Source organism: Danio rerio, chromosome 25 (genome assembly GCF_049306965.1).
Source record: "Danio rerio strain Tuebingen ecotype United States chromosome 25, GRCz12tu, whole genome shotgun sequence".
Taxonomy (NCBI): domain Eukaryota; kingdom Metazoa; phylum Chordata; class Actinopteri; order Cypriniformes; family Danionidae; genus Danio; species Danio rerio.
This window is the reverse complement of record NC_133200.1, coordinates 30,242,961-30,258,101: the sequence shown is the minus strand read 5'-3', so window position 1 is coordinate 30,258,101 and position 15,141 is coordinate 30,242,961. Positions and strand designations below refer to the sequence as shown.

Here is a 15,141-nt window from a genome sequence, read left to right as displayed (position 1 = left end):
TCTTCTAACAGGGTTTTGCTTATTCTCTTAATGAGTTATGAGTGCGTTTCGAGCATAACATGCATTAAAACAATCAGAGTCTTATCTCCCATTCAGTTGCGTATCGCCCATTTGCATATTTACATGATGTGCAATAACTGAATGCTTCACTAGCAAGAAAACAGCTAAACAGCCCCTTTGCAGTGCGAGGAAGAGCCACCTTCATTTTTTACTTTATCTTAACTTTACTTTTACTCCTTTACTTTTGTCAAATCCAAATCAACTCACTTTTATTGTCACATCATCAGCAGCACATGTGCTATGATGAGTGAAAAGCTTAGATGCTGGCTCCAGAGCTTAAAAATACAGACAGTACAAGTACAACAACAGTGCAAAATACAGACAGTGCAAAATACAACGACAGTGCGAAATACAGACAATGCTAATACAACGACAGTGCAAAATACAGACAGTGCAAATACAACAACAGTGCAAAATACAACAGCATACTACCAAAAAACAGGACAATGTAAAATTAGCAGTGTTGACAGCGATATGTACAATGAATAGGTGCACCCATAGGCAGTATTGTTTTAGGGCAGTATTGTTTTGTGGATAAGGATAAGTTAAGGCAGTATTTTTTTGTGGATAAAGAAATAGTTTTGTATGCACTCCACTCAAGACATCCATTAGCTTACATATTTAATTTTGTTTGTTAAACGCAAAGATTTATTTCAAAACTCAATTCAGTTCTCATTTCCAGCAAATGAATAAGTTAACAATAATAATGAAGAGTGATCAAAAAACTGAGTTATATCTAAGCACACGTCCTGTTCTTTTGCCCCATACAGTGAAGCATATGTCTCCAAAACCCGACAGGTGGACAAATCTAAACGTGTTTTATTAAACCATATATAAATATGCATATAGTAAATAATACTGCTGATAATAATAATAACAGTATACAAATGCAAATTATGAAGCTGAAAAAGCGCCACCGAGTTAAGGAAACCATGGAGGTAGTGTAGCTGTATTCATTCATTCATTTTCTTGTCGGCTTAGTCGCTTTTTTAATCCGGGGTCGCCACAGCTGAATGAACTCATTCATGCACACACTCATACACTACAGACAATTTTAGCCTACCCAATTCACCTGTACCACATGTCTTTGGACTGTGCGGGAAAATGGAGCACCCGGAGGAAACCCACGCGAATGCAGGGAGAAAATCCAAACTCCACACAGAAATGGCAATTGAGCCGAGCCGATGTAGGTGTATTTTAATGTTAATAAAAAACATTTAAATTAATTTTCATATGAAAAGATATTTGTGAATTGCTGTACATCATACGTGTATTAAGCAATATGTAAGTGTTTGGACCCACATAGGTGCATAACTAACGCACTTTGCGCTGGACTTTAGACCAGCTTTTAGATGGTCAATAGCGCAGTCTATTTCAGTTCCTCAAAATAGCAACGCACCAACAATGCGCCTTAACACTTGTTAGACCAGCACTCCCATAAGTACACAAAGTGACGCAAATGGATTTGCCATTTAAACAACATGGTGCAAAATATGAAAATTAGGATTGCACTGGTCTGAAAATAGCAACAAATCACATCTTACACCTTTCTGCGCTGAGTGTATGATAGGAACCTTTATAAATTAATGCATATTAAAACATTGACAGTTTTTTTTTGTTTACACAGCAAAATGGAAGTATCCTCAAAAACCAGTTATGTAGTTTTAGTCAAGAAATCTTGATTAATTTTCTAAAGTTTTTAAACTCTTAAAGCAGATTTGAAATTCCTTTTTTTCCTTCCAAATATACTGTACAAACCCATTTTAGATGCTCATACACTGAAAGAGTTTACACTTTGAAGCAGCTTTAAAAAAAATGCTTAACTTTGGTTCAAACTTTAAAACTGTATTTAAGCTAAAACTAAAATGTTTATTGTGGTCAAGAAAAAAATTCACACAAATTTAAAATTCAGTTTAATAAAGAGACACTAAATATTTTTTTTTTACTTTAGTACAAAGAAGAAAACATAGAGTGTTTGTTTTGTTGTTATTGTTGTTGTTGTCTTTGCTTATAATAAACATGAGTAAAACCAGAATCCATAATTTTTCACTTAACCCAATATAATAATGTACTTTGAATCATAGACACGGTTTAAGTTTTTTAAGTGTAGCATGACTAGAATCCCAAAATGTTTCCACCAGCTTGAAAGATCAGTGCATGAGTGCAATAATGAACTGAGGCAGTTTTGAGGTGGTAAGAGGCCCAAGACAGTACTAACAAGGTGTACCTATCAATGTCACTGGTAAGTGTGTAGCTGTGTCCCAAATGGCACACTATACACTATGCACTCATGCACTATGTACTTATGCACTTACACACTCAACAGGATAGTATATGTATGTAGTGGCGTCCCAAATGGCACACTAATGTTTTTTTACTAAGTGGATATTCAAACCGTTAGGATAAGCAAACCTGCGGTTGTTGAGTTCGTAAAAATGTCCATCAATACACACTACATTTTAGCGGCTACTACATAATTACACTAAGTATACTAAAATATGACATAGAATTGTGCACAAGTAAGCGATTTGGGATGCAGCTTGTGTTAAATACTTTATCATTCTCAGAGATGTACGCTGATGTTTAATCAATTCTGTTGGTGTAAAAAATATATAAACAATTAAGAGCAGCTGTGGCTCTAGTACCTTCTCAATGTTCTCCAGTTTGATGTGTGCAGCCGCCTCATCCTTTGTAAGGAGGATGCAGTTCCATGGACTCCAGTCCAAATGCTTCTCCCAGCGCACAAACTGTAAATCATGAAGATCTTTCCAGCCGCTCAAAGCCGACTGAGCCCCCCACAGGAAATCCACCAGGTACCGAAGGTCCTGGTCCTAACAAGGACATGAAATGTTTTGAACACAGCATGATCTTGACATTCCCTACAATATTCTTCTAAAAGGAGGACTAAGCTATTTTATAAAAAAATTGTTTAAAATTATGTAGTCACATTAGATGAGCTGTGGTCATTTCAATAACTCAGAAAAACTTGTTTGCAGCTTCGATATTAAAGTAATAGATCATCCAAAAAAAAATTACGAACATGTATAATGTACAAATTTAGACAAAAATGTTTGGATAGTGGCTTTTATTTTGAAGCTTCTAAAAATGTATACATCTGTTGTCAAAATAATTCAGACATGATAAGCTCCAATCACAAGCCCCTTTCACACAGTGATACCGGTAAATATCCGGAAAATTTCCGGAACTACTTTACCGGTATATTCAAAAAAGCGCTGTTCACACAGGCGAGGACGTTACGGAATTTTTCCGGAAAAGAGCATTCACACTTCCATCGCAAAATGCCGGTAAATTCTGACATCATTAACCAGAAATGACCTCTAAACAGCTGCGCTTGTGTTTGTAAACATTTGACTACATTACAAACTCTTCCGATGGATCAGTATTGAGTACAACTCTAATGAAAACATAGAAAAACACTTTCGCATGTCGAGATGTTCATGATATGTGTGTGTGCTGGCGCTATGGGCGCTCACGGGCACACGCAAAGCTTGAAGGTAAACAAACAACGGATTATCATAAACATTTTATCGATAATTATTTACTCAGCATTAAGAAGGAACATAGAAACATTATCTGACTAACATCTAGCAGCTAAAGGTGTCTGGAAAAAATATTCAAAGGCTTTTATTCTCATAAACCGCGCGCACGTGAATGCGTCTGACTGTTCTGATTGGCTAAAGCAGGTGTCTCACGTCAGCCCAATCTAGACGTGGACGCGCTTATTACGGCAATCTTCCTTCTGCATTCACACAGCGCAGCATTCCGGCAAATTACCGGTAATGTTACAACTTCTCTTTCTGGAAAATAGCCAGAACGAATTTACCAGTATTTTCAAAAAGGGCCTGTTCACACATACAACCTTTCCGGAAAATTGCCGGTAATTTTCCGGAAAGGTCTGTATGTGTGAAAGGGGCTACAGACTTCAAGTGGAATGTATGAATGTATGTTATATGTGACTGACGTATAGGACACATGATGTAAAACAGGTAGACACATACATAGCATTGTAATCTACAGTATAACAGCATACAGTAATGTCAAGCAAACTAGTTTTCTTGTTTGTCAGCATCTTTTGTGGTAAACATCTGTGTGGTAAGTGATTAAGTGAGACGGGTCTATTCCTGGAGCTTCTGCTATGAATGTATCTTCCGTCACATGTTGTATATGTTAGGCATGCATTAAGTGCATTTGCCTGCTGTGGGAAATCAGTGATTGGAGCTTATAATTGAACATTTTGAAATATTTTTGTTAAAAAACCTCATCGATCCGCTTCATAACATCTTCGCTAGTGCCCTGGCTGCATATGGGTTAGTTTAACATACAGATTTGTGCACTTTTCAAAAAAAAAAAACATTATCCGACAGCATTCCGAATCAATATAAGTTGTTAATGCTTCCAGATTTAAAAGAGTACCCCAGCAATGATTGAAGCCACAAAAATTAGAGGGTCCATTAAATGGCATAACATATTTTCAGATAATAAATTTTCAGCGGCCAAAAATTTGGTACATCTCTAACATCAACTGTCACGGTCACCAGCGATTCAGCCTGTGCAGACTACAAATCTGCTTGTATATGGACCACAAGTTCCAGTCATGCACCACACACACACAGGGCCGGAGTGGGACTCAATTTCAGCCCTGGAGTTTCAAGACAGACCGGCCCACCTCAGTTCATGACTAATTCCAATTCAGTTTCTAACGACACTATCACGTCTTTTTCAAGAAAACAGCTGCTTTAGAAATTCAACTGTTCAACAGCCCTAACAGTATTATATGTCTTAACAATAAAAATGAAAAAGAAAAAAAAGTTATTCAGGTGAGATTCGAACACGGGTGTAATGACGTAATGTGCTTACTACTGGTACACAGTGGCGCTATTACAGTGGGAATAAAAATTAAGTAATGACTTGTGACTCTTAAGAAAAAGCATTACTTTTTTTTGATGGCTTAATCTTGTTCTCCCCTTTTTAGATTTCTGATCAAGTTATGTCAGATTTATTAATGTAGTGAATCATCTGATTTTCATTGAGCAGATGTATTATTCATTAATATTAATTATTCGAATTCTTATATTCACTAAGGTGCCGCTGTTTGGGGTTGATTGTTACATCATCATCATTAACGTTAGTTAACCTGCGGGCTGCATTTTGCTCACTGGGCTGCGAGAAAATAAATAAGAAGAGCAGCGCTGTGGCAAAATAATGAACAAAAAGAGTGAAGCTATGGTCAAATAAATAAATAAATGAAAAAAGTGTGATTGCTGAGAGTGCAAGCAGCTAGGAACACCGGCCCTCGCGGCCAAAAAACAGAGCGGCCCTCTGGGAATTCTCCCGGTCCTCCCGATTAGCCAATCCGGGCCTGCACACACACACACACACACACACACACCTGTTCCAGATCACAATTGATTACACTCACACAGCTAGGAACTGCTCAAAGACTGATTAGATGGACTTTAAATACAGCACACACACACACATCTCAGGGCTGAGTCTTGTTATGTTTGAGAACATTACGACGCGGTTTCCTTGCCTTGCCGTGTTAGACCTAAGCTTTGTTGTTTTGTTTGTTTACGTTGCCTGCTGCCTGCCTTTTTGATTATCCGCCTGTTTTATGACTAAGACTCTGGATTGCCTGTATACATCTGTTTGCCCCTGTGTTGACCGTTGCTTGCCTGACCATTCTCTGTTAAATAAAACCTGCATTTGGACCCGTACTTCCTTGTCAGCGTCCACTTCACATTACAGAAACACAATTTTAAATTCCCATTGTTGCACATTGCTGCAGTGTGAGTTGCTCTTAAATCAATATAGATATATATTTTATCATTGTTATTGACAAAAATTTGATTGCGATTCTATATAGTACTGTTTATCAACCCAGCCCTACTTGAGGGTGAGAAATTTATGGGATCATTTTCATTTTGGGGTGATATATTTCTTTCATAACCAAAAACATAACACTTCCACACCAGTAGATGTCTGGATATTTAAAAATGTAGGCAAATTTAAGCCAGCAATTACTGCTCCTTGGAAATTATTGCTTTCAAAGTAGGGCCAGACAGATTCATGTGGAATGATTTTGGGAATATAATAATTAAAAACTTATTATATTAAATAAAAAATAATATCCTTTTTAACTTTTATTTAATGTTTACAATGCAAATTCTAGAGCCACTTATTTGGTAAACAAAGAAAGTCTCTTATATAATATATCTACTAAAAGATAAATAAATCATATGAACATGTTCATATTTGTCAACAATATTACTGGAATTAATTAAAACAGAAGTCAATAAATAGACTCAATAATGGGCTAAACAGATTCCGTGTGGGCCTAGTTAGTGTAGTAGTGTTGCAACCACCATGCCTTTTCCCAGACAATCACAATGATTCACCACCACATGCATAAACTTTACCTGGAGAAGGTAAGTGACTTTGGCACCAGGGCTGCTCTCGGCTTCAGTGTCACGCAGGCACCTCAGAATGTTCTTATAAAGAGAGAAGTCTTCTCTTCGACGGGCTTCATTGTCTAATTCCATACAGCGACGACAGATGCCGACTGCCGATTCATTAGTCTTTAGAGAAAAATTAGTGGATGACTGATACTCATTACAGCCACGACATAAATAGATGTTCTTTTTCAAGTCAGCAGGATCCCGAGGCACCTGTGGAGAGCAGGGTAAATTATGGAGTAGATTTCAAAGAGTGAAATGACCAATCATAACTTGCTAAGCTGTATTTCAGTGTCTTCAAAACCGAAAGTGATAGTATATTTACAATGTAAATATTAACAGTGAAAATCACTAAATGAAATAATAATTTTAAAAAGTTACTTTGACTTAATGTAAAAGAGTTATGCTAAGTAATAAACTGATTAAATTAAGCAAAACTCAAACCTAATGAGTTATGAATTAATAATTTATTTAATTTTTTGTGTTAACTAATGCTAGAAGCAATACCAAACCATTTGAGTAGCTATGTAATTGTCTGGATTTTGTTTGTATTGACTGAACTCATACCGAATATTTGACGATATCAACACAATTCATGCGTATATGACTTAATATATATGCACATTTAAGTTTACAGGACTCAAACCATTTTGTGTCAAAACGTAAACAGTTTGAGGAAACCGATTGCGGCAAAACATTTGAGTTAACTTATCAGGTTTTATAGTGTAGTAGCTGATCTCTTGTTGACTTTGCAGTACAAGTTGAACTTTATCTCAGTGATTAAGTCAAAACACAGGTCTTAAATTAAGTCCTGTGCTGAAAAAAATTGTCTAATAGCTTTTGACCTAAGGCCAATTCACATCACACCAACAGATACCAACAGACACTTTGTCTGTTTTTTTTTAAGCCTTTGTCTACTGGCATCAGTCAGAGCTCATTTTCCCTGACTAAGCATACTATATAGGTGCTCACCAGCTCCTCCATGTAGTATTTAAGAAGTGAAGCTCTGATACCTAGTTAATTTTTCCTTTTTTTGCATGTCTGTGTGGTGTAAATTGGGTTCAATAGTGTATGAAAACTTAAAAACCAAGTTCAACACCATAAAATATAGGTCTAATCCCAGTTCTATGTTATATCCCTATGCTTCTCCTTGGCTCTAGTGAAGGGGTAAGGATGACAATATTACCCTGAAAATCATGTGTCATCACTAGCTCATTTGTAATCTGGAGTTGTCAGTTCCAAGCACAGTGACATTTAACAGATCACTCATTCGAAAAGTAGTTTTGTACTGTATTTAGACTTCTTGCAAAACACTGCAATTTTTTTTAGCTCGAAAATGCATTAACCTTCAGATTTCCTCAGGTGTCTGAGTAATAAATAATGTTTAAAAAAAACAGCAAACAGCAAGAAAAAAACATTAACATTATACCAGACGTGCTGTAAATAGCAAACTCCTTGTCACTAAATTTTCCTTACAGGAAAGTCTCAGCAATTAGAATTTAAAATATATTGTGGGACTATCATGCGTTGGTTATAATAAGAGACCATCGTTCGTGAAAATTTGCACTTTTTTAAGGTTTCAAATAACATTGTTATGAATGTAATAAAATTCTTATTAATGGAAATTTTATTTTTATATTTATGGATCTCTTTGCTCGCTTTGGTAGCCATGTTGCGGCTGTAACTGATGTATTTATGAACATTTGTCATACCGCTTCTTTTGTGGTGTGATTCTAAAATATCGGGCATTTCCTCCTGCTCCTACATCTCCAGCCAAAAGACGATCGAGGGGAGTGGAAAGGCTATGGGGAAAAATGCGATTCTATACTTCAAACATGAAGTGCCAACAAGAAGTATTGGCTGCAACATAGGCTTGTGGATTGGATTCACCTGTGAACAGGGTGTGATGAGCCTTTTTAAAAGAGGCGTGCGGGATAAAGACGCAAGCTCTGAAGTGGTGAGCTGTGGGTTCCGTTTGGCTGTCTCTCGGGGGCAATATGCCCTCCGAAGATAAAGATAGACAGTCAGACAGGGCTTTATATTTAAGATAATCGAGTAGAGTGGAATAATTAATGCTTAGTTGATCATCCTTTGGCCTAAGCCTCTCGCCTTGCGAAGTCATTTGTTGGGGTGAGTCGTAGAGTTCCTGCCCTGCCTTCTCTTCACATTCTATGAATGGACTGAGTATGCTGGCCCCGTCTCTGGACTGCAGATAAACGAATCCTATAGCGGGCCCTGTGTGATCGTTGAAGTGCCCCCATTTCTACTCTGCATGATAATGCTGATCCCTTTCTATTTGGGTGGGATTCAAAGACTCTATGGAGGGAAAAGTCTTTTTAAACGTTTATTTGTGTTTATGTCTGTTGAGTTTGACTGTTATGTCTGTAAAAGGTGATTAGTGCGGAAATCGAGTGAGGGGGAGAAATTACAGGGGATATGCCTTTATTTTGTGTGCGGTGTAGTTTGAGGTGTTTGAGGTTCTTTTGTAGCGTGATCCTAAATAATCTGGCATTTCCTCCTGCTCCTACATATTTAATAAAAAGACGATCAAGGAAAGTGGAAAGGCTATGAGGTAAAAATGCGATTTCAAACTTCAAACAAGAAGTGCCAACAAGAAGTATTTGCTGCAACATAGGCTTGTGAATTGGATTCACTTGTGGACAGCATGTGATGAGCCTCTTTAAAAGAAGCGTGCGGGATAGAGATGCAAGCTCCGAGGTAGTGAGTTGTGGGTTCCGTTTGGCTGTCTCATGGGGGCAATATGCCCTCCGGAGGTGAAGATAGACAGTCAGGCAGAGCTTTATATTTGAGATAGTCGAGTTAGGGGATACGCCTTAACTTTGTATGCAGTGTAGTTTGAGGTGTTGGGTGCTATTCTAAACACTGCTGTAGTAATGTGTTAAACCAACTGTGTAAAGGAATGGACATGATAATTGCGTGTAGCTCTTGATGTCTATATCTCTCACCCTTGTACCCGCATTGAAGTTGCCCCTGCTCTTAATTTAAAATAAAACATTTCCTCTTTTGTACATTACATTGTGTTTGGTGTTTATTCTGACGAACATAAATGTCAATAAGGTTTATTACAGGCTCATTCTGAAAACGTACCCTTATATATATTTCTGGAGTTCGTGAGTTATGTAGCCAGAGCTACGTATGGCTGCATACGTAGAAAAAACGAATGATACGGGCGGTATGATGCTGTTCTTTTTCTCACATACCAGCTGACCGATTACCTCTGTGTGGGTGGCTTTTCCCCTGTTACCAGTTAGTCCAGTAGCTTGCTATGTACATCGGCAGACTTGAGACGCAGAGCAGAGTGGACCACAAAAACGAGGTTTCAGTCTGGTGAAGAACAGTTCCAGAAAGCAGGTAAAAACTCCTGGGACGTATTTTGCTCTTTTCATAAATGGATATAGGGGTACGTAATTAGAATGAGCCTGGGTTGTTTTGCTGCAAACAAACACTGAATGGAACAGTGTTTATAACTTTAAAAGACACTGCGCGTTAAGAAGTGCCTTTTTTCTGAATGATTTACTAACAGCAGAGAGCAATTTGCACACTGCTTATGTGCCCTAAGCACCTCGCATTTTAACCGCCTGCTGCACCTCGCGTTTTTGTCTTTGCGCGGAAATGAAAGCAGAGGCGGGGCTGAATATGTTTGTGTTGTCAACAACAACAGAGACTTTTGAAGATGAAGGAGAGACATGTGGTTGCTGTTTTGAGTTATCCGGGGCTGTATTACTCACCAATCTTGAGTATCACAATATTATTAAATATTAAAATCATATTAATATCAACAGCAACACTCTTGCACATTACCCAGCTAATTCAGTCTTTAGCACACAGCGCTTCTTTTTTTCTTGTCAACGGTGTGATCGGCCCTTTACAGAACAACCACTTATTGCATAATAGTCACAGACCAATGGTAGATCATTCATAGCTGGTAGCTCAACATGGTAGCTCAACACCGAACTCCTTCAAAAATTTGCTTGTGTCATAACGCACGTCATATCAATTGCTTTAGTGAGCTGTTTTCGACTGCAAAAAAACTTTGATTTTGTTGTAATTTAAGTTCGTTGTTTTTTTTTTTTTAAAGTATACTGGAACTTTTAACCTTAGTTTGGAACAAAAATAAGAAAATATGCTCTAGGATTTGGGGTCAAGGACCAACACCAAGAAAACATTGTCTTGGACTTCAGAATTAAGACCATAAAATATGATTTTCGTCTTGCATGTAACTATGGCCCTGAACTCAGACTCAAAAATGTGTGGAACTACAACACATCTTATGTCAAATACCCGCAGATGTCTGGATACTTGAGGGTTGAACTCAGGGGTTTTGATGTACTGGAGAAAAAGGGTGGATATTCTCTTCCTTAATCCCTCCAGGTTACTCTTTTTCATGCCCCTCATCAGCAGGTCCATCTCCCTGTCAGCCAAGTCCACTATCTCTTGCGCTAGCTTGCATTTATGCTCCTGTTTAAAAATAAAAACCAAATATATGTATATGTATTCTTTTAATAATTTGTAAGTGTATATAATAAGATCTGGAAATTACCTTTACGGTATGTTTGAGAGTGAGTAGCACATCCAGACGTTCATCCTTTGTGAAGTGAGCCTGGGTAATGCTACTATAAAGGTCTCTTAACTCCTTGGCTTTAATGGTGAACTGTGTATCCATCTCCGTTACCTTTCCATCAAATGCACGCCATTTCTTTGGTTCTGCACACTGAGGGGAAATCAGACACGGTATCAATACACAATGCAAAGTCTTGGTCAGGACATTTGATCTTTATTATAATCAGTTAGTTATCATTAACCTTTCGAAGTGACATTTCAATTGTTTTATTACACTGCCATTTCTAAAAGAGAATTGTTATGTTAAACACCTCACTAAGGGACACAATGAAGAAAGGTTATGAACCAGCTGTTTTCAAAATACAACTAAAACTCACAGGGGCTAACAATGAATGACTGTATTTTTATTAACTAACAATAACAAAGAATAATACATACTTTAATGTATTGTTCATAGTTTGTGCATATTAGTTAAGACGTTAACTAACGTGAAAGGTGCCACAGAAAGAAAATCTGGCAATACTTAGGTATAGATGAGTAATTAAAGATTAGTAAATGGTAATGTGCAGAACAAAACACTAACTGTGGCTTTCTACATAGGGTCATTAATATTTGAAAACTAGACAGGCTTTAGGAAATAGTAGGAATCCATGCCTGATTAATTGTATCTTTTGTTATTTCAATGTGTATATTGAGAAATTTGCAACATATATTTGTAATGAGGCAACAGATACATGTAAACTGTTAAATATGTGTTTAAAACACATTTATGCATCGTGTCATATCACTCAGCTCTCACAGTGATATTTCTAGATATTTGTTTCTACCTGTAATTTCATGTTCACACTGTCACGATTACCAGCGATCGTATTCCACTAGATCGCTGGTTCTCACTCACAACAGACCATGGACTACACTTCAGCCTTTTCCTGAATTACATATTCAGACATGCACTTCGCCTACACCCATGCTCACTCATCTAGATTGATTACACTCGCAACACCTGTGGACTATCAGAGACTGATTGCATTCACTACATAAGCCACTCACTCACCCTTTCGGTTTGCTGAGTCTTGTTCACTTTATAGATGACATTACAACGCGTTAATCCTGTCTTGTTTACCTGTGTTTTTGACTTAGCTTTGTATTCTTGTTCTCCCTGCCTGCCGCCTGCCTTTTTGACCTCTCGTCTGTGTACTGATTATGATTCTGGACTGCCTGAACATATCCGTTTATACCTGTTGACCTTTGCTTGCCTGACGATGATTAAACCTGCATTTTTGGATCCTACCTTCTGTTGTGAGTGTCATCTCCCTGGGGTTACACACACAAAATACTACCTGAAATACATCCGCCAGTCTCTTTTGTTGGGTAAAAAATATATTTAGCTTATATTTTAATCATAACACATAACCTACTAATGCAGAGTTCAGACTGCATGATTTTCAAAATAATCGTGTCACAAATGTTTTCACACTGCATGACTATCTGGGCTAGCGTTTTGTCACTGCTTTGTTTATACACTACAAGATGGATCGGCGACAGGGAGTTTCACACTGTATGAAGGAGAATCGGCGATAACTTTGACCAAACTAGGTCTCACAACCAAAAACACGTAGCATATATATTGTTATTAACTACATAATGAGAAAGAAGCTTTTAATGGGGTAGAAAATGTTCATATTTGCTCACCTGGGTTTAAAGGGGACTAGCAATTTCTAGTTACCTTGTGATATTGCTCAGATGACATGTCCAACACACAAGGGTGCTCCTGCCAAATTTACACTAGTTTTTCCTCCATTTCCTGGGTCCAAATAAACCGAAAATTAACGCTTTTAATTTCTCCCCATCCTCCCACTGGCCTGCAGGTACCCATGCTAGTGAATGTTGTCCTCTCATTGGCTGTAGGTGATGTTATTTTCAGTCAAAACCTATTTCACTTTACATGATTTGAATCGCCGATGGCTCCAGGTATTTAGCATACCAAATATCTCACAGGCATCGACAACTCATCAGCGATTCTCTCAGATGGCCACTTTGATAGTTCATACTGTATGATTGTCACTCATATGTTCGAGCACAGATTTGCCTGTGATTTCAGGCATTTGTCTGAGATTTCAAAAAACCTGTTGGCGAGTCAAAATCGGGGCTAAAATCAAGCCATCTGAACTCGGCATTAAGAACAGTAATGGAGAAGCAGATTTAAGTGGGTTGCACACTGGATGCATCATGCTGCACTTTACATAGTTGTCTACACACTGTTAAGCAATGCAACAAATGCTGAATGGCAACGTTGGTGTGTGTAACCTCATAGAAAACTTTGTTTACAATTCTAAAAAATGTGTTCCAGCTCAGCATGGCACTTCCGGTGTGCAACCCCCTTTAGTTGTGTACAGATAGCTCATTCACTCTTAAAGTAAACCTCTTCTCGACTTCAGTTGAAACAATTGTCATTTGATAAGACATCTAATTGTTTCTTCAAATACTTTTTAACATCTGAAGTATGATTTTGCACAGGTATATTTCAGAGTACATCATGCAGTTTGAGCAGAGTTCATAAATATTCATGACTCTTCCAAAAAAGGTAAAACTGAGCTTCATTGTAGAAGAAATATCTAGATCAGGGGTCACCAATCTCGTTCCTGGAGGGCTGGTGAACCAGCAGGGTTTAGCTCCAACTTGCCTTAGCACACCTGCCTGGATGTTTCAAGTATATCTAGTAAGCCCTTGATTAGCTTGTTCAAGTGTGTTTGATTAGGGTTGGAGCTAAAATCTGTGGGACACAGGCCCTCCAGGAACAAGATTGGTGATCCCTGATCTAGATATTTAAATGGGCTTTTTCGGTTTTGGACTTACCTAAACCTAGTGCTTAATTTGTGCTGAATCATGCCGGATCCAGATCCAGCACCTCTGAAATCTGATCCGGCACCTCATTTTACCGATCCCCCTCCTCACCCACCGTCTTGCCTTGTCCACTGTTCACTTTCTTCCGCGGCTCCCCAACCCTCTTCACTTTCACCTGTGACAACTAACCACCGCCCCGGCTCTTAATCCTCCACTATCCAACACCTCGTTATCACCGCAACCCCTCTTCCCTCCCCTCTCGTCTTTCATGTGTGACAACTATACATCCTCGGGTAGCATTCCAGATCCATTCCGATCTGTTCAAGGACCTTGCGATTCACAAATTAAGCACTGCCTAAACCACATATCTTGTATGTACGTATCAGAGAACAATTTAAACATATTGTATCAATACATTCAGCTCAAGCTTATTGCGTATACGCACCCAGGTCACGTGAGTTCACCACATTTTCAGCCTGTTTTCTATTTTTTTATTTTTTTGCTTTTGTTTTAGCTGGTTTTTGGAATTGTTCTTCACCATCCACATGGAGGTAAGAGGTCAGCTGAAGTGCGAAAAGGAACAGAAGCCGTTGGCAACGTCATACTTCCCCATAGCATTCATTTTGAAGACAAAATGCAGCCAGAGGTACTTCTGGATACATAATTTATACTCTCCAGAAATGTAGACAGGGGTACGTGTCCACAATGAGCCTGTGTTGAATGTGTTCTATGGCCCCTATAAGGTCTAAACTTGCTCTAAAACTTAAGTTATCTTAACAAACAATATATACAGTTGAAGTCAGAATTAATAGCCCCCCTTTGAATATTTTTAAATATTTCACAAATTGTGTTTCACAGTATGTCTGATAATATTTTTTTTACTGAAGAAAAGTTTTTTTGTTTTATTTTAAATAGAATAAAAGCAGTTTTAATTTTTAAACACCATTTTAAGGTCAAAATTATTAGCCCATTTAAGCTATATTTTTTCCCTGTTAGTCTACAGAACAAACCTTTGTTATATAATATATATATAACATTGTTATATAAACTTTGTATATATAATAGCTTGCCTAATTTCTGTAACCTTTCTAGTTACCCTAATTAACCTGGTTAGCCTTTAAATATCACTTTAAGCTGTGTAGAATTGTCTTGAAAAATATCTAGTACAATATTTTTTACT

General features: G+C 37.8%; 1 protein-coding gene across 4 annotated transcripts in view; it reads right to left on the bottom strand.

The window, feature by feature from the left end:
• iqub (IQ motif and ubiquitin domain containing) overlaps positions 1-15,141 on the bottom strand; it is a 38,689-nt gene that overhangs the window by 1,590 nt on the left and 21,958 nt on the right. For 2 of the 4 annotated variants that reach the window (XR_012400449.1, XR_012400450.1), the window contains exons 8-12: positions 12,810-12,921; positions 11,098-11,268; positions 10,839-11,015; positions 6,501-6,749; positions 2,706-2,891 (exon numbers count right to left, since the gene is read on the bottom strand). Coding sequence is in view for 2 of the 4 variants with exons in the window: in XM_002666877.7 (XP_002666923.1) it covers positions 2,706-2,891; positions 6,501-6,749; positions 10,839-11,015; positions 11,098-11,268 (783 nt within the window). In the remaining 2 variants the exon portion in view is untranslated. The remainder of the gene's footprint in view (positions 1-2,705; positions 2,892-6,500; positions 6,750-10,838; positions 11,016-11,097; positions 11,269-12,809; positions 12,922-15,141) is intronic. The other 2 variants (XM_002666877.7, XM_017354258.4) reach the window with 1 other exon arrangement.